The 26,977-nt window shown below is 50.0% G+C and overlaps 2 protein-coding genes across 2 annotated transcripts in view; one reads left to right on the forward strand and one right to left on the reverse strand.

The window, feature by feature from the left end:
• The window catches only part of Cog4 (component of oligomeric golgi complex 4), a 33,717-nt gene extending 26,977 nt beyond the window's left edge, over nt 1-6,740 (forward strand). The window contains exons 13-19 of the mRNA XM_032887958.1: nt 772-834; nt 2,491-2,607; nt 3,143-3,235; nt 4,749-4,832; nt 5,029-5,130; nt 5,613-5,741; nt 5,937-6,740. Of these exons, the coding sequence (XP_032743849.1) occupies nt 772-834; nt 2,491-2,607; nt 3,143-3,235; nt 4,749-4,832; nt 5,029-5,130; nt 5,613-5,741; nt 5,937-6,071 (723 nt within the window). The 3' untranslated portion in view covers nt 6,072-6,740. The remainder of the gene's footprint in view (nt 1-771; nt 835-2,490; nt 2,608-3,142; nt 3,236-4,748; nt 4,833-5,028; nt 5,131-5,612; nt 5,742-5,936) is intronic.
• On the reverse strand, nt 6,715-26,613 carry Fcsk (fucose kinase). Its single transcript, XM_032887956.1, has 24 exons — nt 26,535-26,613; nt 23,288-23,392; nt 22,794-22,945; nt 22,602-22,652; nt 20,080-20,205; nt 19,490-19,562; nt 18,935-19,032; nt 18,491-18,571; nt 17,761-17,880; nt 17,415-17,586; nt 16,841-16,953; nt 15,485-15,586; nt 15,199-15,369; nt 14,693-14,757; nt 13,946-14,316; nt 12,328-12,538; nt 12,024-12,190; nt 11,723-11,944; nt 11,236-11,379; nt 10,962-11,081; nt 8,280-8,467; nt 8,085-8,184; nt 7,483-7,706; nt 6,715-7,332 (listed from the first exon to the last, which is right to left on the reverse strand). The coding sequence occupies exons 2-24, from the start codon at nt 23,367-23,369 to the stop codon at nt 7,213-7,215; spliced, it is 3,273 nt and encodes a 1,090-aa protein (XP_032743847.1). The 5' UTR covers nt 23,370-23,392; nt 26,535-26,613; the 3' UTR covers nt 6,715-7,212.
• Nucleotides 26,614-26,977: the final 364 nt, after the last annotated feature.

A 26,977-nucleotide genomic window follows, 5' to 3' on the forward strand; every position in this document is an offset into this window, starting at 1 on the left:
AGTAAGCTCCCTCAACTGCTGAGGTGTCTCTCCAGTCCACTTCCTGCTTTGATGACCAGTCTCAGAGACATGTGAGTCATGAAAAAAGAAGCCCTTAGTCCACACTAGGGGCTCATTCCTAGTCTAGTGTTGTGAGCTTTCCACTGTGAATTTGTTTCCATCCCTGTTTTATTTTTTATCGTAGTGTTATCACTACCTGACTTTGTATGATAAGTATCAGAGGCCGGAGGCTGGGCCGGGGCTGGGTGCTAGGAACTCAGTCCAGGGTTTTGCTCCTGCCCAGCACACGTGCTAGCACTAAAGTGTAGCGCCTGCTCTCAAGGCGTGTGCGTTGCCTGTTCTGCTGCACTGTTGGTTGGTTTCCCCCTCACTATCCAGAAGAATGCCTGGCTCACCACAAGTGTTCAGTATATGTTTGCAGTCCTTACCGAGGCCTGCTACCTTAATGTCCAGGACTTACCACGTTCCTGTTTGCCTGCATTGTTCTTGGTCTGTAAGTAATGTGGAGCCTGGGGTGTGATACTTCTGCAGTCAATATGGTTTTCTGCTTTGGTATTGGGAACAGGAGAAAGCATGAGCCTGGCTTCCCATTCTGAGCCAAGATCTGAGCATCCTGCCTAATAACAGTGCTGTGGGCTTTCCTCAGGCTGAAATTCATGCTTGCACTTCTCTGAGCCTCATGAACCATAACCGTCAGACATTCGAGTAGCGTTTGAGTGGTCAGCAAGCCCAGTGAGCAGGAAGTAACATTCCTTTTCCACCATCTTGCAGGTGACTCTGAATAATGTGGAAGTCTGCAGTGAGAACATCTCAACTCTGAAGAAGACTCTGGAGGTACAAGGGAAATTGTCTGTCAGGGTCTTTTTATTAATTTATTTTATGTATAAGTACTCTATCTCATACACATGGTGTAGACCACCATGCCAGAAGAAGGGAACAGATCCCTGTAGAGATGGTTGTGAGCCACCATGTGGTTTCTGGGAATTGAACTCAGACCTCTGGAAGAACAAGCAGTCAGTGCTCTTAACCACTGAGCCATCTCTCCAGCTCCCTGCTGTCATTTTTTTAAGAGGGCTGCAGAGCATAGTAGAAATTTCTTGGGCCTTGAAGTTAGATATTAGTATGTTCAAATCTCCACTAGACATCTAACCACTTAGGTGGCTGTAGGCAAGTTGTTTTAAGTTTCCTTAGCCTCAGTTGTAAAAGAGAGGTAATGACCTCTACCATGACACTGTCATGAAATGAATGTCCACTTGATACAGGAGAAATATGTGCTAACAGTCTCCAATAGCAGGACCAGACAGCATAGAGCAAGTGTTGTGAAGCATTAAAGTGAGGTCCTAGTTACATCCCACTCCCTGACTCAGAAAGGAGGAAAGCTAGGGTCCTGCCACCTAGGTGGACACTAATAGGAGGATACTTTAAAGCAGAAGGAAAGGGCTGCCTGTATAAACTGTTGTGACCTTAGAGTTGGGCCTGAGTGTGTGTGAGCGCACACTTGTGTGCGTGTGTTTTAAAGGAGGGCAATAACTTTATTTATTTACCGAGCTTTTTACAGGGACGGTTTCTCTGTGTAGCTCTGGCTGTCTAACCTACCTTTCCTTGAGATAGGAAAGAAAGAAGGATAGAGGGGAGAGAGATCTCTGAATCTAATTTCTTTCTCGTTTCTTCTTGAAGCACACTACTAATAAACTACAATCAACCCCTCCCTGAACCACCTCCACCCCCCACCTACAGGGCTCTAGCATCTACAAACCTTGGAAAAATTCCGAGAATTTCAAATGTCATCCAGTCGCAGAAACTATCCACCCCTGCTAGAGCAGGAAGCCATCATGCTGAGCTGCTGCAGACAGTCAGAAGCAGCCACATACCCCACACCTGGTTAAAGTGAAAACTTACAGTTCTGGGTTTCTAAAGAAACCAACATTTCAAAATTGTAAGCGCAGTATGTATCTGTCCTCATAGAAAGGGGAACTGACACTTGGCCACTGAATTGTTTGCCTGAAGTTATTTAAGAAATATATGACTGGGGCTGGAGAGATGGCTCAGCGGTTAAGAGCACCCGACTACTCTTCCAGAGGTCCTGAGTTCAATTCCCAGCAACCACAGGGTGGCTCACAACCATCTGTAATGGGATCTGATGCCCTCTTCTGATGTGTCTGAAGACAGCTACAGTGTACTTACATATAATAAATGAATAAATCTTTAAAAAAAAAAAAAAAAGAAAAGAGAAATATATGACTGAATCGGGACTTGAACCTAGAAATGTTAGCCTGAAACATATAAAAAACAGTTATGCCATTTCTGTTTTTTTAATTCTCTCCCTCAGACACCCCCAAATTAGAAGGGGGTGAAAGCAGAGAATCACCAATATAAAAATCTCAGCGAAGTCTAGCAAAGGACAAATGGCTACTTTGCACATTGACCCTCTCTGTCACTACTCACACGATGACATGGACAGTCAGTTTCTAAAGCTGTGTTTTCCCCCAGAGTGACTGCACCAAGCTCTTCAGTCAGGGCATTGGAGGGGAACAGGCCCAGGCCAAGTTTGACAGCTGCCTTTCTGACTTAGCTGCTGTGTCCAACAAATTTCGAGACCTCTTGCAGGTAAGCCTAAGTTCCAGCTGCTGCCCTGATGCTCTGAGAAGACTGTTAGCTGACTTACCATGGATTTCACTGTATGCAGAAAACGAGGAGAAGATGGGGCAAGGGCAAAGCATGCCAGCCACCTGCAACTAAAGCATACACATCCCTTGCAACTAAAGGGCCTACTGTTCTTGTTTTAGCACATATCACATGAACAAGCTAGCATCTGTTCCTTTAGAATCTCTGCTTGGCCCGAAGATGACAAGAGCCCTCAGAGGGCTATTCAGAGGAATAGAACCACATGGTTTCATGATACTTGACCATAGCCACAGGCACTGAAATCGCCTTTTGAGATTTACAAAGGCAATCCTAGTACCTTATCTCTGGACCCAAATCTGCACAGATCTGGAAAGGGGCACATTCCTGGCTTTTATATCCTGACCTCCATTACAATTCTTGAAGTTACTGCTGGGACTCTCAGCTGCTAAAGAGAGGGGTGGATGATAAGGTAAGAGGTGGTGTGTGAACTGATGTGTCTCTGTCTGTCCTGCTGCAGGAAGGGTTGGCGGAGCTCAACAGTTCAGCAGTCAAGCCGCAGGTGCAACCTTGGATCAACACTTTTCTCTCAGTCTCACACAGCATCGAGGAGGTCAGCCTGACCATAGCAGTCATCAAAGACAGTGAATCATCCGAGCAGACTAACCTTAGTGCTCCCAGCCCACCTCCACCCATCCAAGACTACTCCAGCCCACCTCCGCCCCATCCAAGACTACTCCCAGCCCACCTCCACCCCTCCAAGACTACTCCCAGCCCACCTCCACCCCATCCAAGACTACTCCAGCCCACCTCCACCCCTCCAAGACTACTCCAGCCCACCTCCACCCCTCCAAGACTACTCCAGCCCACCTCCACCCCTCCAAGACTACTCCAGCCCACCTCCACCCCTCCAAGACTACTCCAGCCCACCTCCACCCCTCCAAGACTACTCCAGCCCACCCCACCCCATCCAAGACTACTCCAGCCCACCTCCACCCCATCCAAGACTACTCCAGCCCACCTCCACCCCTCCAAGACTACTCCAGCCCACCTCCACCCCTCCAAGACTACTCCAGCCCACCTCCACCCCTCCAAGACTACTCCAGCCCACCTCCACCCCTCCAAGACTACTCCAGCCCACTTCCACCCCTCCAAGACTACTCCAGCCCACCTCCACCCCTCCAAGACTACTCCAGCCCACTTCCACCCCTCCAAGACTACTCCAGCCCACTTCCACCCCTCCAAGACTACTCCAGCCCACTTCCACCCCTCCAAGACTACTCCAGCCCACTTCCACCCCTCCAAGACTACTCCCAGCCCACCTCCACCCATCCAAGACTAGGCTCCTCCCAGGAAGTAGCTTGTGCATGGCTCAAGAGACATGTGAAGGGACCTTACCTTCTAATATTACTCATCTAATACTGAGGCATTTGCCCCACCTTCTGTTTTGTTTTTGGTTTTTGTTTTTGTTTTTTTGGTTTTTTTTTTTTTGAGATAGAGTCTATGTAGCCCTGGTTAGCCTTGAACTCTGAGTTCTCTTGAGTTCTGCCTGTGTCTGTCCCCCAAGTGCTCTGCCACTACAGCCAACCCTGTAAGAGCTCTATCTTCCCAGCCTAGCCTTGCCCCAGTATCTGAAGCACTGCTGCAGCCACACTGTTAGCTTGATGGAAGAACAGGCCCAGCCGGGACTGAGGCTGGTTTTCTGAGTTTGGTTTGCTTGGGTTTTGGTTTTGAATGGGAGTTGATTGACTGATTTTTATTTTTTTTATTTTATTTTATTTTTTTGAGACAGGGTTTCTGTGTAGCCCTGGGTATTCTGGAATTAATTTGCTCTGTAGACCGAGCTGACCTCAAACTCACCGAGATCCACCTGCCTCTCCCTTCTGAGTACTGGGATAAAAGGTGTGCACCGCCACTGCCTGGCTGAAAGGGGGATATTTTTATTTATTTTACTTTTTTCAAGCAAGGGTCTCATCTCCCTGTGTAACCAATGCTGACATCAAACTTAGGGCAGTCTTGGCTCTGAGGTTACGCCATGCCCACACAGGCTGATTTTACTTAACTGGGCAGAGGAACTAAGGAACTCAGAAAGAGGTCCTTGGCAAACCACTTTCTTCTCACAATAGGAAGAATTCAACGACTATGAGGCCAATGACCCCTGGGTACAGCAGTTCATCCTCAGCCTAGAACAGCAGATGGCAGAGTTCAAGGTGAGTGTTTGTGGGATTGCCCATTCTGCCCTCACCAGCATCCTGTGGCCTGCCACTCTTGCTGTAGAGCCAAAGGCCATACTGAGTGGCAGCCCATGGAGACACTGCCTCTTCACGAACTGTCTCACTGGAAGACCCTCCGTGTTAAAGGCAGAGGAGCCTGACAGGACTCCGGCTGATAGAAGCTTTTATGCAGGCCAGCCTGTCCCCGGTCATCTATGACAGCCTAACTGGCCTCATGACCAGCCTTGTTGCTGTTGAACTGGAAAAAGTGGTTCTGAAATCCACCTTCAACAGGGTAAGTTCAAAGGAACATGGGCCTGCAGCTTTCTCCTAGTAAGTCATGCCATCCCATATTCATAGCCTTTGCGCTACCAGCACACTCTGCTTATCCAGACCCTGTTCTGTTTGGCTCCCTCTTCTGTTGTTGTTGTTAACATTTATTTATTTGGGGGTTGGGGATTTAGCTCAGTGCTAGGGCGCTTGCCTAGCAAGCACAAGGCCCTGGGTTCGGTCCCCAGCTCCGAAAAAAAGAAAAAAAAAAAACATTTATTTATTTGGAGGGAAGCACATGCCACGGTGCATGTGGACAGCCTGTTTTGGTTCTCCATGTGGGTTCTGGGAATCAAGCCCAGACCATCGGGGTTGGTGGCGAGTACTTCTTCCTGCTGAACCATCTCCTCAGTCTTTGCCTCCCAGTTCTGAGGGCCGCTGAATTCTAGTTCTGCTTCATCATGGGGTGGGGCCTCAGAGACAAAGTTCATGTTCACTCTCCTGTAGCTAGGTGGTCTGCAGTTTGACAAGGAACTCCGGTCACTCATTGCTTACCTTACCACTGTGACCACCTGGACCATCCGAGACAAGTTCGCCCGGCTCTCCCAGATGGCTACAATCCTTAATCTAGAGCGGGTATGTGACTCCCTCAGCCACCCTAGAAAACTGACTGGGAAGAGTCCATAGCCAAGTTTAGAAGCCCCTGCCCCCTCACTTGATAGCAGCACAGTTCTTTAAGGCACCCCTACTCCCCTACATGTCTTAGTAAAGCCCAAGAGCGTCCCTCAGAATAGACTCACCTCTGCTGACTAGTTTATTCTTCCCCCACAGGTGACCGAGATACTAGATTACTGGGGTGCTAACTCTGGCCCTTTGACATGGCGCCTCACCCCTGCTGAAGTGCGACAGGTACTGGCTCTGCGCATAGACTTCCGCAATGAGGACATCAAGAGACTGCGCCTGTAGCAGCCATGTGAGGCCATGTGGCCCACCAGACCTCAGGGCCTGTTTTCTAAGTAGAACTATGCAGAGCTGCTGGCTTGGGTAAGCCGAAGGCCCAGACTGCACCACTGCACGGAAACCAGGAAGCAAGGAGTACACTCACTCACTGCAAAGTTCTTCCCAGGAGCAGTGAAGGCTGGAGGCAGAGAGGGCTACTTTACGATAGCTTTCCCTACAGAGAGGTGGGGACTAGCAGGGAGCACACAACCCAGCCATCTATCCCATGAGCAGTCACTCTCACCCGCACACTGCAGCACACATGCTGACAGCATAGAGAGCTTGGAGGCTCCTGGTGACCTAAAGGCAAGGCTATGATGTTCACAAATAAACATCAGAATAAAGACACTACCTGGAGACATGCCATTGTGTTGGGTCCAGGAAGGGCTGGCTGCTTAGCCGAGACCATTCCAGCAATGGCCCTAAAACCTGAAGTCAAGTCCTCCCTCATCTAGTCACATAACAGCAGGAACCCTCATCCAGTCCTGGACATCAGAACTCTCTTGGGCTGTCAGCGCCAGGAACTGGATCAGTCCAGATGTGGTAGCTTCCTACAGTGCCAGAAGTAGGAACTTCTCCCAGCAAAAACAAAAGTTTTCTGAAGACAACCTTGAAAATTAAAATTTATTCCAAGAATGCCAGTACTGAGAACCTATTACCATCAGGTTCCTTCGACACTGTAGTGTTGTTGGAAAGGCTTAGGTTATCAAAACTTGCCGTGGACTGTGGCAGGAAATGGTTCACTGCCACAGACCTGAAAACAGCTCCACTCTTCCTGCCCCTACTGTAGAAGACCAAGGCTCACACTTGGTATGGGAATGCCTGAAAGTGTATCTTCAGAGCTGGTCTGATTGTCATCCCTTCCGGGGCCCTAGGAGGCCTATACTGAGCCATTTGTAGAGTCCACATGGGACACTGTGACCAAGACCTCCCTTAATCCAGATGAAACAGAGGCCAAGTCTTAGCCACTGTCCAGCATGAAGTACAGTACTGTTTCCAAACACTGCCTCTTCTGCCCAAGTCCTGCTTGCTTCCTTATCGGCAGACTTGAAGAGGTAGATGAGGAATAGCAAACCGAGATCCGCTCAAGGGAAATGCAGCTGCAGCTCTAGGTGTTGCCCACTTCAGAGGGCCCAGCCCCACAAAGATGGGCGTCATGTTCTAGCAGCTGCAGGCTCAGGCCCTGAGTGTCCACTTGCACCAGGTGGACGCTGTAGTTGCCGAGGCCCTGGATGGGACAGAAGGTTTTGAAAGGGCTTTAGACAACTGCAGGCCTTTTGGAGGCTGGGCTGGCACAGGGCCGGGAGGCCCATGAGTTGGTAGGCCATAGTTGGGTATTTCATTCCAGCCAACTGCCAGCCCTTACAGCGGCACATACCTCCACCTTGGCCAGCACAGCTTCCAGGACCTCTTTCTGCCGGGGTTCCTTGGTCAACAGATAGAGAAAGCCCCCACCGCCTGCCCCTGCCAGACTTTGGCCGAAGGCATAAGGGGCCAGGACATCCATCATCCGCTGCACAGCCAGTGGCTCACAGCCTGGGGCCATAAGCTTCTTCTGCTCCCAGTATGAGGTCAGGTACTGTCCCAGCAGAGCCAAGTTTCCTGGGTTGGGGGAAGGAATGATTTGCCTGGGCCAGGATACTCAGGTGGTAACTTTTGCAGAGGGAAGGGAGTGTCAAGACATGACTTCACCAACTGCACAGGGATGTGGACTGATATGCACAAAGCAACTAGCATAGTGTGCAGTCAGCATCCTACCGCTTCATCCTTGGGGCCTGGGCAGCCCCCACCTCCCTGCAACTCAAGGCAGAGCCTCTTTCCCGTTTCCTGGTGAATGGTATCAGAGGGCCATTCCCATGAGAAAAGTTTGATACTGAGATGGGGCTCCCACAAGGAGGAAACAAGATCCCAAGGACCTAGTATGTGGAGTTGTGTTGGGCCCTGAGATAGGATTTACCTCAGAGTGGATGAACAGCTCACCTTGGCGGAAAGCTTCAGCACACTTCTCAGTCTGTCGCACCAGTCTGCGGGCATTCTGTACCACAACAGGCAACCGAGCATACCAGTTCCTTAGCACGTCCTGCAAGGCAAGTGGGCCATGGACAGTGCCATGAGAACTGGCTCCAGCCAAGCCCAGCCAAGAAACTGCCTTCCTTCTCTAGGGGCTGAGCTCACCTGCAGCAGATTCCGTGCCAGCCGGGTCTTGCCAGTATAAACCAGGAGCAGATGGTCATTGATCTTCTGGACAAAGCTCTCAGGCACAGTGATTTCCTCCACCTCCACCTTTAGGGGCAGCTGTGCCCGAGAGCGCCCCACCTTGATGCCAGGCATCAGGCCACTCACTTGGTCCTGCCAGCCACCTCCTGTGAGCCCAAAGTCCTGTCACTGTTGGAGCCTAAGTGGCCCAACCTCACCCAGCCTTGTTCCATGGCCCCAATCTCTAGCCAGAGTGGGAGTACAGCTTGCCCCAACTCTAGCTACAACTAGCAAACCATGACAGTAGGCCAGTCCCAGAAAGGGAAAGATTTGTTGCACATCTAATGTGTAATTAGAATTGGAACAAGTCACATCAGAAGATAGACTTCCACATAATCTGCCAGTACCCTGACAATGTCTTCTAAGAGTCCTTGAAAAATAAGTTCATAGACGCACAAAGGTGGCTGAGCACGTAAAAGTGCTTACTGCTCCTGCAGAAGGCCAGCGTGTGGATCCCAGCACCTACATCTGACAGATCACAACCACCTGTAACTCAGCAGAGGGCATTAAATACCTTCTGGCCTCTAGGCACTCACATGTACACATACCTAAAAATAAGACGTCTTTTTAAGAAAGAAGAGGGCGGGGCTGGGGATTTAGCTCAGCGGTAGAGCGCTTACCTAGGAAGCGCAAGGCCCTGGGTTCGGTCCCCAGCTCCGAAAAAAAAAAACAAAAAAAAAAAAAAAAAAAGAAAGAAGAGGGCTGGAGAAAACACTGGCTGCTTTTCCAGAGGACCCAGGTTCAATTCCCAGTGCCCATTTGGTATTAATAACTCAAGTCCCAGGGGGATTCCCTTACCCTCTTCTGACCTCTGCATGTAGGCACAAAATACCCGTGTATATATAAAATAAGATACTAAAAAAAAAAAGCCAGGTAGTGGTGGCAGACACCTTTAATCCCAGCACTTTGTAGGCAGAAGCAGACATCGCTGTGATTTCAAAACCAGCCTGTTCCACAGAGCGAGTTCCAGGACAGCCAGTACTACATACTAAGACCAGGTCTTGAAAAAAAAAATTGCTGTGTTTGTGGGTATGTGCACATGAATGCAGTGCCCAGAGGGGTGCCAAATCCCTTGAAGCAGGATTTAGAGGTGGCTGTGAGCTAGGAACTCTCAAGGCCCTCTACCACCTGGACCTCACCAATTAGCTCACTGGCTGGCCGGTGAACCCTGGGAACGCATAGTGCCCACCTCCTAGTACAGGGCTTACAAGTGCATGGTTTCACACCTAGACTTCTGTACTGGTGCTGGGCATCTAAGGTCAGATCCTCATGTTTGCACAGCAAGCACTTTACCCACCAAGCTATCTCTCTAACCTTCAATCCCTCAGTATTTAAGGATCTAAAGTACAGGAGGATGGAGAGACAGAGTAGAAAAATACCAAGCACTTGACTACACCCTTCTTCAGAGCATGCAGTTCAGCTGCTAATGCTACATTCACCCCAGTGGCTACTAATAATGCCTATGTCCCTTATATCCCATGACTTTTGAAACTAAGGACATGATTTTGCTCATTTTATCCCTAGGCCCCAATAGAGTAAATTATCAATAAACGTATACTGACCAATGAAGAACTCAAATGGTACATCTCAAAAGGAGATTGAAAGCTCTGATATCTAACTTTTGCTAATGTCCTGCCAATTGTGGGATTTGGGTCAGTACAAAGGGCTTCAGAGGAACTAGAGAAGGCCCTGTGGTCAGGTATTCATACATTTTTGAGGCAGTTTCCTTCAAATTATACCAGAGATGAGACCCATGGGTGAACAGAACAGTCTAGGACCTAGAACCAGACAAACGTGTGGCTGCTTTACATAATACTCAGCTTCCAGGTACCATAACAGCCAAAAAGAGGTCTGGTGCCCAGAACACCTCAGAGTATAGTTCTTGCTGGGCCCTCATTGTTCTGCAATATGGAGAGCAGAGGGGCAAGAATCTTTATAGCCTAGAAAGTGACACTTTCCAGAAAGACAGGTCCATCCTCCCCTCCAAAGCCAGATCTGCCCCCCAGTTTCTGAAGGGCAGCCTGGAATGGGTAGTCATGAAGACTACCATCTGGACCACAGGTACCTAATAAAAGAAAGGCGTGGCTGGGCTGGAGAGATGGCTCAGCAGTTAAGAGTATTTACTTTCACAATACCCGGTTCAGTTCCCATCACCCATAGGTGGCTCATTTCCTCCTGTTGGCACCAGCTCCAAAGAATCCAGCACCCTCTTCTGCCCTCCACGGACCCGAGACAAGGTGCACTAACGTACGTCCAGGCAAACGCTCACACACAAATCAAAAGGAGCAATAGCTTCCAGCCAAGTCCAGGCCTTAAGTAGGACCTTAGCTCCTTTGAGGTAAAATATTTCCAAGTTGAAAAGCATCAGAGGGGTTGGGGATTTAGCTCAGTGGTAGAGCGCTTGCCTAGCAAGCGCAAGGCCCTGGGTTCGGTCCCCAGCTCCGAAAAAAAGAAAAAAAAAAGAAAAGCATCAGAAATCAAAGTGGTAAGGGAACTACAACCATTTTACAGTTACGTGGCTACTGGTAAATCTAGGGGAGCCCCGCCTACAGGGTCTAGGAAAACTGTCAGAGTTCACCACCACCCTGGACCACTGTGTACCTGTGGTGAGCACCTGCTCCAGGTGCAACACTGCATGGATGAGAGCCTCTGTGCCCACTGTCCGGCCTGCAGCCCGCTGCAAAGCAGCCAGGGCAGCCCCTGCCAGGATGCTGCTAGTGCCTGCAGAACACAGGAAGGCACCAGTCATGAGACACTTCTGTCCAATCCCACCAGTCCCACCCCACTCTGTGCAGCACAGAGGCCAGGGACCAGGACCACAAGCAAGACTGAAGAGTTGAGGAGGGGAAGGTAACAACAGGGAACCAGGGCTTACCAAGACCAGAGCCGTGTGGCAGCTCTGACCATGTGTGCAGCTCAAAGCCACCATTAAACGAGCGTAACAACTGTTCATGCAGAGGGACCTCTGAGTTGATATGCACAATACCCGCACAGATAAAGGCTGCCTTCAGCAAGGCACCTGAGGGATGAACAAAAAGGAAGGAATTATGCTCCTAGGCCCATCTTAGCCTCACTTAACACACCTCCCCTGCAATTTCTCAACCCAAGATGGACAGTGTAGGTCACATCTTCAAAACAGGAAAGGGCATCTAGGCTCTACCACAGGCAAATGTGTCCAGTGACAGTTGGTACCTAAGAAGGGTAACTGTCACCCTTTTCTGGTCTCAGAGCTCCTCAAACATAATGGCTAAGGTCAGGTCCTCAATAGTCTGCAGTCCTCTGTGGATGAATATCCAAGTTCTGCCCTATCCCAGCTGGCTCTGGCTGCCTTCCCTCCTTGATGATGTTCTAATTGTCCTGACCTGGGGCATGAGGCTGGCAGTAATCCTGCAGGTCATCAAGGCTCCGGCACACTATCTTCACGGTCATCTCATCCTGTCGAGGTCCCACTGCCAGCCAGAGCTCAGGCTCTAGGATGCGGCGTGCCTTGGCCCCGATGGGCCGGCGGCCATCCACCCGAACAGCCAGGCCCAATACTGCTCCACCAAGCTCATAGGCAATGGGTGGTGTGTCACTCCAGCCCCCTATAGCAGTTTAACAAAATGGTCACAGAGCCTGCCAACCTGACTCTGAGGTTACCCATACCTAACCTAAGGAACTCACCAGAGAAATCCACACGGGCTGGGCACTCAGTCACCACCCACTGCCCAGGTGCTGGCAATTCCACTGGCTGGGTGGAGACGAAGTGCCGGGCTGTCATCACAGCCTGGCGGATCAGGATCTGCTCAGCCCCCTCATAATGGCGGGCAGCTCGAACCAACAAGGCAGGCCTGACAGGAGGGAAGACAGACAGTCTCACGGAGCCCCAAAGTGGGAGTAGACTGCTTGTCTCTCTCTCTCTGAGCCTCCACCATCAGGAGATCCTTCCACAGATGGCTTGACAGGTTCTAATTTGATTAACACCCACCTGGTCAGCCACTTCTCTCTTTCCTGGGCTAGTGCCTCCACACCCCTCATGAGGTCTCCACGTTCCAAGTATGAGAAAGGCTGAATCCACTCAGGGTTGGCAGCTGGCCCACTGCGCAAGCCTCCTTGGCCCTCTGCCATGCAGCTGAGTACATCTGCCACACAAGCCAGAGCCCGGGCTGCCACACCAGGATCTTCTGCCCCTGCTGCAACTGAGGGACCAGGAGTTAGAAGTTTCAGAAGAGAAGGCTCTGACCTCTAATATTCTACCCCAGGCTCAACAGTCCCCAATATGACAGGCTCCTCATTCCTACAAGCTTTTGTCAAGGTGTGTCCCTGCCTGTGTCTGCACCCTACTCTGCCTAGCAAAGGTTTTATTCTACTAGATCCAACCCAATTGTATTCCCCAGTGCTACCTGAGGCATTAGAGTGGCTCAGAGTTCAGGCTTGAGTTAGTGTGGAGGCTCGGGGTAAACTCACTTGCTGCCAAATATGACAACCTGAATTCAATCTCTGCCGCTCATGGGGAAAGTTGTCCTCTAATACTACACGCACATGCGCACACACACATACACGCACATGTGCACACACATGCACACACACACACACACACACACACACACACACACACGCACACACACACACACACACACACACACAGACACACACACACACACACACACACACACACACAAGACTGACACACACACACGCAAGCACACACGCACACATACGCACACATACACGCACACAGACACACACACACACACGCACAGACACACACACACATACATACACACACACATACACACATGCACACATACACACACACATACGCACACGCACGCACGCAAATAATGGGTTTGGTTTGGTTTTTCAAGACAGGGTTTCTCTGTGTAGCCCTAGCTATCCTAGAACTTGCTCTGTAGACCAGCCTGGCCTCAAACTCAGATCCACCTGCCTCTGCTCCAGAGTGCTGGGATTAAAGGAGTGCACTACCACTGCCTGACTTAAATAAATACTTTAAAAAAAGAGTTCGGGGGGTTGGGGATTTAGCTAAGTGGTAGAGGGCTTGCCTAGGAAGCGCAAGGCCCTGGGTTCGGTCCCCAGCTCCGAAAAAAAAAACCAAGAAAAAAAAAAAAACCGAAGAAAAAAAGAGTTCGGAGGTCAAACCACCTGGGTTTAAGTCTTCGTCTCAGCTAGCTGTGGGTGAGTGATTTTAACTGGGACAAGATTGCACTCTTCTCAAGGCCACTAATGAGTCACTTTCTGAGGCTAAGACTCTGAGCCACCAGCCCAACTGGCCCATCTACAGTATGGGAGAGCTGCCTATATGCCAGGTCCCTGTGAGAGCTCTTTGCCCCCATCCTGGCACTCCGTACAGAACACACAGGCCTGTAGATGCTGTAAGGACCCAGAGTCTTAACAACTGGGCTAAAAACTCCCAGTAAAAGCCTTACTAACAAGGACGAAGCTTGCTAGAAAACAAAACTCCAGTGTCTCTTCTATTTTAGAATTGCATGGCCCCCTAGTCTTTAGTCCTTTCAATTGATGGCGCAGAGGGCAGGCAGGGCAGACAACATAGTCTTGCTCCTTACTATAACAGCCAGCACACTCACCCTTGTCAAGTGTGGCCAGCAGGGGCCCAGAGCAACCTTCACCGACAGCAGCCCGGATCAGTGGATGTAGGCAGAGGTCCTGCCGGGCCTCTAACACATGCCTCGCCTTCTGCAAGGCCTGGCGGAAGAACAGATCCCGACGGAAGTCCAGTGTGGCAGCCCGGTCCAGGCGAGGTTGCAGCTGCTCCCAGGACAGACGCCAGGAGGCTCTCCAGGCACGCAGGGCCTCGCCTCTGTCCTTATAAGGATGCAGCATCCACAGCACATCCTGGGGCCCCAGAGCCCTCGTGGGGTGGAGCACAGGGAAAAGGCGGGCACTGAGAAGGCATCGATCTGAGAGGGGTATATCTGGGTCCCACAGGTCCCAGTCTCTGGGGTGCAGAAAGGTGCATTAGTAGGGAGAAAGCTAAGGTTCCTGCCTTCTTTCCAAGCCTGTCTGTCACTCATGGGGACAGGACACACTTCCTCCCAACCCACCATGGGCGGCACTAGCGTGTTACTAGGGGAGGGAAGCCATGCTGCCTTGTCAACTTGCTGAAGATACTGAATAAAAAAATCCCAAAGGGTAGACATGACGTATCAGGGCTTTAGAGCTGCTCAGGAAAAGGTACTGGGGAGAATCCCAAACTGTAGTGGGCCTAGCAGGGTGGTAGGAACTGACAGAGCTGCTCAGGGAGAGGCTACAAAGAAGCAGCTACGCTGGCTGCCTAGGCCCACAGAGGCCTGCTGGAGCACCAGCTGACTTACCGAATGCCTGTCTTCTTGAAGAACTCATTCCAGGACATGTTGAGATACATGCCTGCCCCCTGTCTCTGGGGGAAGAGGAAGAAGCAGTCAGGAATGCAGGGGCCTTTGAAAGGGGCTAGGGGACACCAGGCCAGAGACTGGGGAACAGACGCTCCAAGGGGGACTGGAAGAAAGAGAGACACACACAGGAATAGGTTCTTTTAAACCACGTGAACACTTCTACCCAAATGCCTAGGATTTAGAGCAGAATCCTGAGTTCTACTTGATGGGGGCCATCACTGACCATGCGACCCAAAGCAAGCTATCCCCTCTAAACCTCAACCACCAGCCTCCAACATGGGGATAAAGTTCTCTAAGGTCTAATAAGACGTCTGGCCACCCCCGCCCCCAGTCTATCCCTCAGGCCAATGCTCAGAGACCCCTGTAAGAGGACAGATAGAGCCAGACCACTGGGGGCTCCCCAATGTCTAAAGATGGAGACAAAGGAATGAGAGGTAGATGCCTACTTCCCAGCTGTCCAGACGGCCAGCAAGAGTGAATACGCGACTCTGGGAGCCATGCAGCCGTATGTGGTGTCCCTGAAGGATGAGATCATGAAGCTCCAGGCCATGCAGTGCCTCGGAGTGGGCCGTATCCAGGCCACTCACAAAGCAGCCAGCGCCAATATGAATGGGGCCCTGAAGGGGAGGGGACAGGTATCTTGAGGTGAGGGGCAGGTCCACGGGGCATCCAAACAAGTGCCAAGCAATGGCAACCCCTCTGCTTCCCTCTGCCCATGCTGTCATGGCTCACCCTCAGGTGACAGTGCTGCAGGACACTGCGAGGCCCCAGGTGCACGGGACCCTCCAGCAGGCAGCTGACCATGGAGCACGTAGCCTCTAGCAGCTGCGGCTCCTGAGAAGCCAGGGAAGAAAACCAGTAAAGTTGAAGGCCAGGGGCCAGGGGCACCTCAATTTTTATTTGCAAACAAATATCTAGGTGGAAAGAATAAAAACCCACCATACTCCAGGATCTTCAACTAGCCAGGTCCCCCTCTAGACCTGTCCTGGCCCAAGCCAAGGAACTTTTTCCATCCTATCTAATCTCTCCAGCACGCCGACCCTAAGAGTCACTTCTGAACGCCATCTGTCCAGACCCCCAGCATCGTGGCTCCCCAAAGAACCTTCAGAAAGGTCCTTCGCAGCTTCTAACTTAAGCCATTAACTGGTCACTCTGTAACCTTGAATAAGTAGTTTGGCTTCTCTGAGCCTCCAGTGTCTCTCGGGGTATCGACATGTGGTGGTGCATGCTTTTAATCCCAGAAACTGGGAGGCAGAGGCAGCAGGATCTCTGTGACCTCAAGGTCAGTCAGGACTACACAAAGAAACACTGCCTCAAGAAAATAAGACAGTTCAAAGTCTAAAAACTAGATTGCCCAGTAAAGGCCTGTGTTACCAAGTATGAAAACCTGAGCTGGATCCCTGAAACTCAAATAATGGAGAAAAATCCCTCTTTTAAGTTGAACTCTGACTTCCAGATGCGTACTATACATACTATAGTATGTGCACATGCACACACACACACACACACACACACACACACACACACAAATAAAATGTAACAAATAAGTAAGTCAAATAAAAATTTCAAGGTCAGCCAAACAGTGGGCAGAGGCAGGCAGATCTCTGAATTCAGGACCAACCTGGTCTACAGAACAAGTTCCAAGACAGCCAGGGCTACACAAACCCTGTCTGGAAGATGGGGGTGGGTGGGGGTGTGGAGAAAATTTAAAGTCATCCTTGGAAATATATCAAGTTTGAGCCACAAGCCACCAAGTAGCCTCAGGCTGCATGAGACCCTGCAGGAAATAGACAATAAAAGACAGGAAATGACAGAGTGACCAGTTAATGGCTAAGTTAGAAGCTTCGGAGGACCTTTCACTCCCAGCAGTTAACTCATAGGTAAACTGTTCCAAGGGTATTTCTCTCTCTGGAGGTCTCACCTGACCTCAAGTACTCAGCAGGCACCTATTAAGGGGCAGACAGGGGGTTGGGGATTTAGCTCAGTGGTAGAGCGCTTGCCTAGCAAGCACAAGGCCCTGGGTTCGGTCCCCATCTCCGAAAAAAAAAAAAAAAAAAAAAAAAAGGGGGGGGGGCAGACAGGTCTCACCTCCACCTGAGAGTGAACAATCTGGGCCACAGCTACTCCAGGCATCGTGAGTCTGTGCAGGAACTCCGTGGCATCAGTTGTCATGTAGCTGTAACCGCCGTCAGGGACATACACTGTAAAGACATGAGAACGAACCCCGGGGGCTCGAGAGATGGTCGGGTTGCTCTTGCAGAGGTCTAAACAATTCCCAGCACCCACACCAGGCGGCTCACAACCACCTGTAACTCCAGCTCCAAGAGATCCAACGCCCTCTTCTGGCCTCTTGGGGACCTGCACCCACATGAACATACCATCAAGGCAGACACCCAAAAATACAAACAGTTTTTTGGGATTTTTTAAAAAAAAGATTTATCTATTTTATATATTGTGAGATACACTGTCGCTGTCTTCAGATACACAGACGAGGGCACTGGATCCCATTACGAATGGTTGTGAGCCACCGTGTGATTCCTGGGAATTAAACTGGGGACCTCTGAAAGAGCAGTGGATGCTCTTAAACCGCTGAGCCATCTTGCTAGTCCACAGTGCAGGAGGTAGCTCTCTCTCTACCCAAGGGCTAATAAGAGATACCCACCCATAGTGAGGGGCTGATCTCGAAGCTCCCTCCACAGCTGGGCCCGGGCTCCCTTCAGGTAACGTGCTACATCCGGGTCACCTTGCCCCATCTCCGGGGGCCGCCCAGCCACGAAGTTCTCCCTGCTCATATTCCGAGCCATGCAGAGCAGGATGTCGAAAAACAGAGACAGCTGGGTGAGGGTGAGAAGCGTGGCTATTGGCAGGGCAGCAGCTGGGCCCCGCAATCCCACGGTTGGGCTAGTCCCATCTGCAGAGAGGCTAACCCAGAAAGGGGAACGGACTGGCCCGAGGTCACTCAGCCTTTCACTCCTAGCCAGGGGCCCCCGGTTGCTTCCTTTAGTCACCTGCACAGGCTGGGCTCCGGAGTCCAAGCCCATATAGGTGCAGGCGTCCAGCGGTGGGCTCACGTGGGTGGCTAGGAGGTGCTCAGCAGTCTCCACAGAGAAGAAGACAACCCCAGAGACCTGGAGGGACCCACAAGGCTCACGTGGGGGAACCCTGGTGCCAAGCTCAGGCATGGATTGAGAAGGGCGCAAGCAGATGAGCCAGACGGGGTGTGGTACCGTAAAAGGCACGGACTTTTATCCACCCCAGCCCCCAGATCCCAGGTTTGGACAGCTTCTACCAAAGCACCTTATAGAACCCCACCAACTTTCTCCTGCCAAGCCCAGCTCCACACCCTTTCCCAACACTCTTACCCACATCCACCAGGCTGCCTCTCCCTCACTTCTGCTAGCTTTCTGGCTCGAGGCAAGACCCTGAACCTCCACATCTACCTGTTCCACAGCCTCTAGCCTCATCTGCTCTCCTGAATGTCTCTTTAGGTTCCAGTTCTAGCTTGGCCTGGGATGGTCTAAAAAGAGTGGAGCTCCGGGTTGGGGATTTAGCTCAGTGGTAGAGCGCTTGCCTAGCAAGTGCAAGGCCCTGGGTTTGGTCCCCAGCTCGGAAAAAAAAAAAGAAAAAAAAAAAAAAAAAAAAAAAAAAGGGAGCTCTTCTCCAGAAAGAAAGGGAAACTGTCCCTCCCCTATTCCCAAATTTCCCAGGATCCCTCATCCCAAGCCCATAGAGCCATACCAGTGGTACCAGCCCATCAGGCCTGACACACCGTTGTATCTCTGCCTTAGTGCCCTGGTAGTAAATGTCCAAAACCACGCCCTGTGGGGAGGGGGGAACAGAATTAGCGTCAGGAACAAGAGAGGACCAGGAGGTAGGCACCACTGTGTGAGAGTCAACAAAGGGTCTCCAAGGGAGAAGGTGCAAGTCTGGCAGGTACCAGTGTGTTTGTGGGGACTTCTATCTGTATAAGTCGGAGAGGAGGGCAGGTTTTAGTCACTGACACAGCCTCAGCCCCTAGGTACAGGACATCCAGGCAAGTGAGCAGCATCAGGGCAGTGCCATAAAAGGACGCAGCCTCGAGACCACACGGAATGACAAGCAAGGCAGGTCCCAGAGCACAGGGCCGGAAAAGCACCTCAATCCCAGGATCCCAGGGCGGCTTAGCCATACCAGGAGTAATACCTGCGAGTCAGTGAGGTAGACCCCGTGGTTTAGAGCGTAGGCCAGGCTCCCAGGAAAGGCGATCACTCTGGTTCCCCGGAAGCCATCCCAACTGATCCCTACGGGATGGCACAATCAGGGCGGCAAGGTAGGGAGCCCCAGACATGAGCTCAGAGCTGAAGCGTTTGGGAGCTCTAAAAGGAAAATACAGTTTCCAAGGCCAACCGGACATTCCTCTGGGAAAATCGTAACCCCTTCTCCCTTAAGGTCCTTCCACAACAAACTGTAGGCGAAGGGGGCGGGGGAGTCTGGTGATTCCTATTTAACCCCGCTCCCGTGGAGGTGGTGGGGGCGGAAGTGGATCTAGAACTCACTGTAGCTTAACTTGCTGCATCTTCCTGCCTTGCCCTCCCGAGTGCTAGAATTACAGGCATGAAGCACCACAACCAGCCACCAAGTCTGCAGAAGGGCAGACTGAGGCTCAACAGACCGATGGTCTAGCCCATTCTTCCTGTATAAACGGGCTGCCGAAACAGACTTGATGAGGGAAGGCGGTCCCAGGCCACCCATGCTCACCAGGGTTTGGAGGAACAGACAGAAGCATGTCGGTGCTGCAGACCCACACACCTGGTGGGGATCCTGGACCCAGCTGCAGAGGACGGGAAAGAGAGAAAAGACAGAATTTAGCTAGTGGCCCGGCCCTTCCTCCACTCTTTCACTCTCCCGCCCTCCCCCCCATCCCCTAACCACCTACGCACACCCCACCTCCCTGTGTTCCAGCCACTTAAATATGAAAAGCATCTGCCATCAGGGCCAGTGTTCAGTGTTAACCCCCTTCCCACTCAACCCCATTCCAAACTTCTTGGGTTTTTTGTTTTTGGGGTTTTGTTTGTTTGTTTGTTGTTTGTTTTGAGGCAGTCTCAACTAGTGGACCCGGCTGGGCTGGAACTCAGAGCTCCAACTTTCTGGGCTCCTGAGTGCTGAGATTAAAAGCCTTCACCACCACACCTGGCCCCACAACAACTGCTTGAAGTTCTAGTTTTGCTCACTACCGACCTTTCTTCCTGGGGTTCCCCACCCAGGACACACAGACCCTCACTGGTGGCTCAGTATGTACAAACTGGCTCATCTGGGAGGACCCACTCTGGTTGACTACTTGGCCTTACCCGGTGGGTCATGATATCCAACAGGCAGTCCAGGTTGCATACCAAGGCCTCCACAGGGGCCTGTGGATTCTCCACAGGGAGGCAAGTGAAGGCCCTGCCACAGTCATCAAAGGGGAAGTCTCGGCCCTAGGGAGGAAGCGAACCTCATTAGAGGGACTCCTTGCTGCAGGGAAGCGGGAACAGGGGGACACCTCCACTGTACAAGGGCAAAAGGCATTAGGCAAAAGAGGTTTTAAGAAAATTATATGATGGTTCTTGTTTGAATTTTTACAACTAACATGATTACTGTGCAAAATTATAAACCATACACATACAAGAGGAAAAGAAAAACCATCCTCAGGGACACTAAGTGCTGTCCTCGTTTTGAGGTATATCCCATCAGATTGTCATTAATATTTCTTTTGCATGTTTTAAGTGTCTGTCTGTCTGCATGTATGTGCACATGCATGTGCCATAGGACAGGAAATGGAGGTCCAAGAACAAAAGAAGCTGGGTCTCTCTGCTCCTACCATATTGGTCTTGAGGGCAGAGGGCGCCTTCACCCTGGAGCCATTCACCCAACTTCCATTCATACATTCTCTAAGTTTTGTTTTTTAATGAACGTGAGCAGATAAGGCATGATGGAACGAGCCATCGGTCCCAGGGCTTGAGAGGCAGAGGCAGGTGGATCTTTGTGAGTCTGAGGCTAGCCTGGTCTACATTCTGAGTTCCAGGGCTACACAGGGCCTCAGGGTACAAACAAGCAAGCAAACATAAGCTCAGTAAACTGGAGACGTGACTCAGTTGGCAGCTTGCTCGCTCTGCAATCATGAAGCCCTGGGTGTAAGTCCCAGTGTCTTAGAAACGGGGCATGGAGACATGCCTAGAATACTAGCCCTTGCGGGGTAGAGAATCAGAAGTTCTGTTCTCAGCTCCACAGCAAGTGTGGGGCAAGACAAGGCTACATGAGGCCCCCCTTTTATTTTTACCATTTTTGAAAATGTGTGTCATGTACATGCGGGTGTCTGCAGAGGCCAAAAGAGGGCATCAAATCCTATGAAACGGGAACTGTATGGGTGGTTGTGAACTGCCCAAGGCATGTGCTGGAAGCTGAACCTGGATCCTCTGTAGGAGGGCCAGGCACTCTTAACCACTGAGCCACCTCTCCGACCCCATGAGGCCTGATTGAAAGATTTAATAACAGGGTCTGGGCCAGGAAGATGGTTCAGTGGGTAAGGGACCTTGCCACCAGGCCTGAAAGGTGATTTAAAGTCCTTACACCCATATGGTAGAAGGAAAGAACTAACTCCAAAAGCTGCCCCCTGACCTCCACCTGTCTACACACACACACACGCACATACACACAATAAATAGAATGAAAACTTTAGATACATAATAACAATCCCCAAAAACCATAGAGTATGCTGAAGAGGTGGGAACAGGGTTGGAGAGATGGCTCGTTGGTTAAAAGTACTTGCTGCTCTTAGAAAGGACCCAGGTTCAGTTCAGAGCACCCACAACCTCCTGTAACTCTGGTTCTGTGGTAACCTAATGCCCCTTTCTACCCTCTGCACCCCATTCTGACCTCCATGAGCAGTGTGTGCACATGGATGTACATGCAAACAAGCAGGAACACACACATACAAACATAAATAAAAATAAGGAAGGAAGAAAGGGAGGGAGGGAGGGAGGGAGGGAGGGAGGGAAGGAGGAAGGGCAAAAACAACAGCAGAAAGTCACACAGATCCTGAAGGTTTAACACTGGAGAATGAGACGGGCATCTACAGCAATAACAATATTCTGGCAATTTAAAAATATTACCACTGGGGGAATATGGGCAAAAATACATACATACATACATACATACATACATACAAACATACATACATACATACATACATACATACATACATACAAAAATAACAAAAAACCCTCTCTGTATTATTTCTTCTATGTGCATTTGTATCTTGATGAAAATTCCAAGGAGAACTGATTCCTCAGGACTGAATTCAGTTTATCAGGTTTGGCACTAGGAGCCTTGACTCACTGAGCTGTGTATGTATGCACATTTGTGTGTGCATGTATGTGTGTGTTGCATGCACATGTGTGTGTGCACGTGTATGTGTATGTTTTATGTACATGTCTGTGTGTGTCGCATGCACATGTATCTGTATGTGTGTATGTGTGTTGCATGCACACGTGTGCGCAGGTGCATGTCCTCTGGTCCTGGGATTACAGACACACAAAGCCATGCTCAGCGTTTACATGGTGTTGGGGATTTGAACCCAGGTCTTCATATTTACACAGTAAATGCTCTTACCCACTGAGCCTTCTCTCCATCCCCAGATGTACCTTCTAATTTGTCTGAAGTACATACCTAACCAGTTCCCAACTTCCAGACATTTCGTTTCATTCGGATCCCTCTGGCTCTACAGGATGATCACCTCCCACACACACCACTATAGGACACCCGTACAGTCCCATCCAATCGCTAGAACCAGGATCCGACCCTCTGCCCAGCCCACATCCTGAATTCTGCTTACCATGTGCAAGATGAGAATCCAAGCCGAGTGTAGGACATCTGACGTGACCACCTGTGAAGAGCAGGAGAGCCGTCTAAGGGCAGGGTGACCCGGCAGAAACGAGCCAGTCAAACTTACAGAACGAAGGTCTGGAAGTCTTAGGAACTATGAACGTGGGCCAGAGGGGCGGGGCGGCAGCTCAGAAGCACTCACGGTGAAGCCAGCTCGGGCACTCAGGTGCTCAGCAGCCACCAGCAGTGCATTGAGAGTAGCTCCTCCACTGCCTACTCGGGTCTGGGGGTCCTCCACAGCCAGTAACATCGTCCCGGCAGGGATCTGCTCTCGCTTCTGCCTTACCTCCAGCTCTGTGAGCAAAATAAACGTTGGGACACACGCACAGTCACCGCCCGCCTGTGCTGGCCCCAAGGACCCGAGCGAGCCTGTTAACAGTCGTTTGATTCCTGTGACTCAGCCTTACATAGAGCAGGTGGTTAAATACTTCTTGGACGTAATTAAGTCCTGTTATCCTGAGCTTACAGATGAGAAAACTAAAGACTAAGGACATGAGATGTACATCAAGTTACAAGACTAGGAAGAAAGCCTGTGTTTCAACCCAGGTCTACCAGGCCTCCAGTGCAGCAGGGGTCTGGTAAGGGAGAGGGAAGGAGTTCTAATATAAAGTAAAGGGGGGAGGGTGTGTCACCTACCTCTCTGAAAGACCTGGACACTGTCCTTGTACTGGCATGTCAGGATAATGACCGTCCAATTGACCCCCTTTGGCTGGTCCATTCTGGCCAAAATGGAGGGGCTTCCTGAAACAGCAATGTATATAATGCATACGTGAATGTTTCTGAGGTCATCCACTAAAATTAATTTGTTCTGCACGCAGTTCTATGAATTATAACACAAGTATAGACTCTTTCTAAGTTTTATTATTTTGTTTAAGTGTTTTGCCTGCAAGTGTGTATTATACCACAGGAGTACAGCGCCAAGTGCCTTCAGGGGTTGGAGGGGAGTGTCAGTACCCCTGAGACTGGAGTTACAGATGGTTGTCAGCCATCACGTGTATGCTGGGAATTGAACTGGAAACCTCTGGAAGAACAGTAAGTGTTCTTAACCACTGGGCCATCTCTCCAGCCCCTCCTAATCCTTAACTTTGTTCACTGGACTTTTAAAATGAAAAGCATGACTTTAGGGGCTAGAGAGATGGCTCAGCGGTTAAGAGCACTGGCTGCTCTTCCAGAGGTCCTGAGTTCAGTTCCCAGTACACACATGGCAGCTCACAACTGTCTGTAACTCTGGTTCCAGGGGATCTTGACACCTTCACACAGATATATACACGGTCAGAATACCAATGCACATAAAATAAAGATAAATCTTTTTTTAAAAAGCATGACTTGCGGTGTTGGGGATTTAGCTCAGCGGTAAAGCCCTTGCCTAGGGAGCGCAAGGCCCTGGGTTCGGTCCCCAGCTCCGAAAAAAAAGAAAAGAAAAAAAAAAAAAGCATGACTTGCGCAAGGCCCTGGGTTCGGTCCCCAGCTCCAAAGAAAAAAAGGATGACTTGAGGGGTTGGGGATTTAGCTCAGTGGTAGAGCACTTGCCTAACAAGCAGAAGGCACTGTCTGGCCTCAGTTCAAGAAAAAAAAAAACATGACTTGAAATTGTCCCCTCTTGGGCTGAGAGATGGTTTCACGTGTTAAAGCACACAACTACCTTCCAGAGGTCCTGAGTTCAATTCCCAGCAACCACATGGTGGCTCACAACCATCTGTAAAAGAGATCCGATGCCCTCTTCTGGTGTCTGAAGACGGCTATAGTGTACTTATATATAATAAATGAATTAAAAAAAAGAAATTGTCCCCCTCCACAAGACAACATGTGGCACCCGACTGTGGTTGAGTGAATGACACACATCCTTCCAGGGTGTGACAAGAGAGTAAGAGAGATTTGGCCTAGCCCTGTTTAGGAGGAAATGAAGGCTTTGAAATGGTCTTGGGGTCAAAGGCCATAGTCCTGGTTTTAATTGTCAACTTGATATAACATAGTCATGTGCAAAGAAAGAACCTCGGCTGAAGACCTGCCTCAATCAGACTCCTTTGGGCATGTCTTTGAGCGACTGTTTTGATTGATGGCTGGTGTGTGTGGCCCCATCCCTAGCCATATAAGAAAGCCCCTGGGACAGATAAGAAAGGGCTGAGCAATCAAGAAGCAAACTAGTAAGCAGCATGCCTCTGTGGTTCCTGCTCCAAATTCCTGCCGGGAGTTCCTGACCTGGAAGTATAAGGCATATACCCTCCCTTTCCTCCCTGGATTGCTTTTGGTAGTTTTATCACAGTAATAGAAAAGCAAACTTAGGGCTAGAGAGATGGCTCAGCAGTTAAGAACACAGACTGTTCTTCCAGAGGTCCTGAGTTCAAATCCCAGCAACCACATGGTGGCTCGCAACCATCTGTAATGAGATCTGATGCCCTCTTCCGGTGTGACTAAAGACAGTGACAGTGTACTCATATATATAAAATAAATAATTCTTAAAAAAAAAAAAAGAAAGAAAGAAAAGAAAAGCAAACTTAGATAATTCTGAATAATAGGGTATGGGGGATCGGGGTCCGGGAAGATAGAGAAAAGTCTCAAGAAATCAAGCATTCCCAGTCAGATCAGCCAAGAGAGTAACTAACACTCAGGGAGTGTTTCTCAGGCACCAAGCCAACAACATTGTAGTGACAGCTCAAAGGAGCCATTCACCAGCCCTAATAGTTGATCTTATCACACCATGCACATAAAGAAACAGTGGCTTAAAGAGTAAGCAGGCTGCTTAAGGTCAGGTAGAGCCAGTGCAAACAGCTGGGTGTGGCCCAACGGCTGCCCTTAGTCACAGTGAGGAATGGTCCTGCAGTTGGCGTCACACGTGGCATTGGTGCAGTGATCTTGGAATACCGAGAAGAGATTACCACAGCACTAGGCCTGCTTTTAACAGAACTTCATTTGCCCAATCCAAGTTGGAGTTTTGGGGACTGGGCCTTTTTTTTTTTTTTTTTTTTTTTTTTTTTGAGTTAAGATATGGTCCCAATGAAGAAAACCTGGTCTCTAATCCACTATATGGCCAAGCATGGCCTCAAACTTCTGGTCTTCCTCCTCTACCTCCTGTGCACTGTAAATAAAGGCTTGCACCGACTCACCTAGTCAAGCATTTTTGGTTGGTTGGTTGGTTTTTTGTGTTTTGTTTGCTTTTTAGTGCTAGGCATCCTCAGCAAAACTACAGGATAGCAAGCAGAGGCAATAAAATAAAGCCCCTCTTGCACACACGCGTGCACACACACACATATTTTCGAGACAGGCTCGCACTATTTAGCCCTAGCTGGCCTCAAACTTTCCCTGTAACTAGGTTTACAGGCCTGGGCCACAATAATATGCTTACTGAAGAAAGATGGTATAGGTAAGGACTATGCACATTTCAGTATTTTAAAAACTTTAAAAGTTGAATGTGTGTGTTTGTGTGTGTGTGTGTGTGTGTGAGAGAGAGAGAGAGAGAGAGAGAGAGAGAGAGAGAGAGAGAGAGAGAGAGAGAGAGAGAGAGAATATCAGGCCCAGGAGACACTAATTTGCGGCTTTCTGAAGAACAAGAGGCAGAAAGAAGTTGCCTAGAAGTAAAACCAAATAGTAAACAATGCGTTCATAAAATGTGTGCCTAGTGGTATAAACTGAGGCAGGAAAACGACTCATATCAAAATCTGAGTAGCGCTGGCATCTAGAGCTCAACTGGCTCAAGGGAATGTCGCTCTGTGTGCCAGGTGTCCCCAAGTCGCGGGGCGCCCTCTAAAAACCCAAATCAAGAAAAAGCTGCACTGCAGAGGTCCCTTGCAGCTAACCAGCGCTGGGGTAACGACAGAGATCCGGGAGACCCGCGAGAAAGCGCCCCAAACTAGAGTGGAACTGAAGACCCCGCGGACCCACTTACCTGCGTCCGCCCAGAGCTCGCAGAGCCGGCTCTTTAACGTGACTGCGCATGCCGCGCAGCGCACTCTGGGAAATGGAGTTCACTCGATCTTGCTCCAGAGTCCGTAGAGCCTGCATGCAGCCCCGCCTTACTGAAGGGAAAAAGTTCTCAAACTTACACGGAGCGCTCCACGTACCAACTTCCAGAACTACAACCACCAGAGAGAAGTAAAGACACTCGCCAGTTTTCGTTTTGTTTTGTTTTTGTGACTCGGGGTACAAGGTAAAAGTATGTTTTGCTCTTTTTTTTTTTTCTTGACAAGGTTTCTCTGTGTAGCTCTGGCTATCCAGGAACTCATTCGCTTACCTCTGTCTATTGAGTGCATGTGGAACCACCGCCTGTCTGTAATTTTGACTTTTTCTTTTAGTGCTTTAATTAAAGCTAAGTCTTTCTTATCTATTAAT

The sequence above is a fragment of the Rattus rattus genome, chromosome 17 (assembly GCF_011064425.1).
Source record: "Rattus rattus isolate New Zealand chromosome 17, Rrattus_CSIRO_v1, whole genome shotgun sequence".
Lineage (NCBI taxonomy): Eukaryota > Metazoa > Chordata > Mammalia > Rodentia > Muridae > Rattus > Rattus rattus.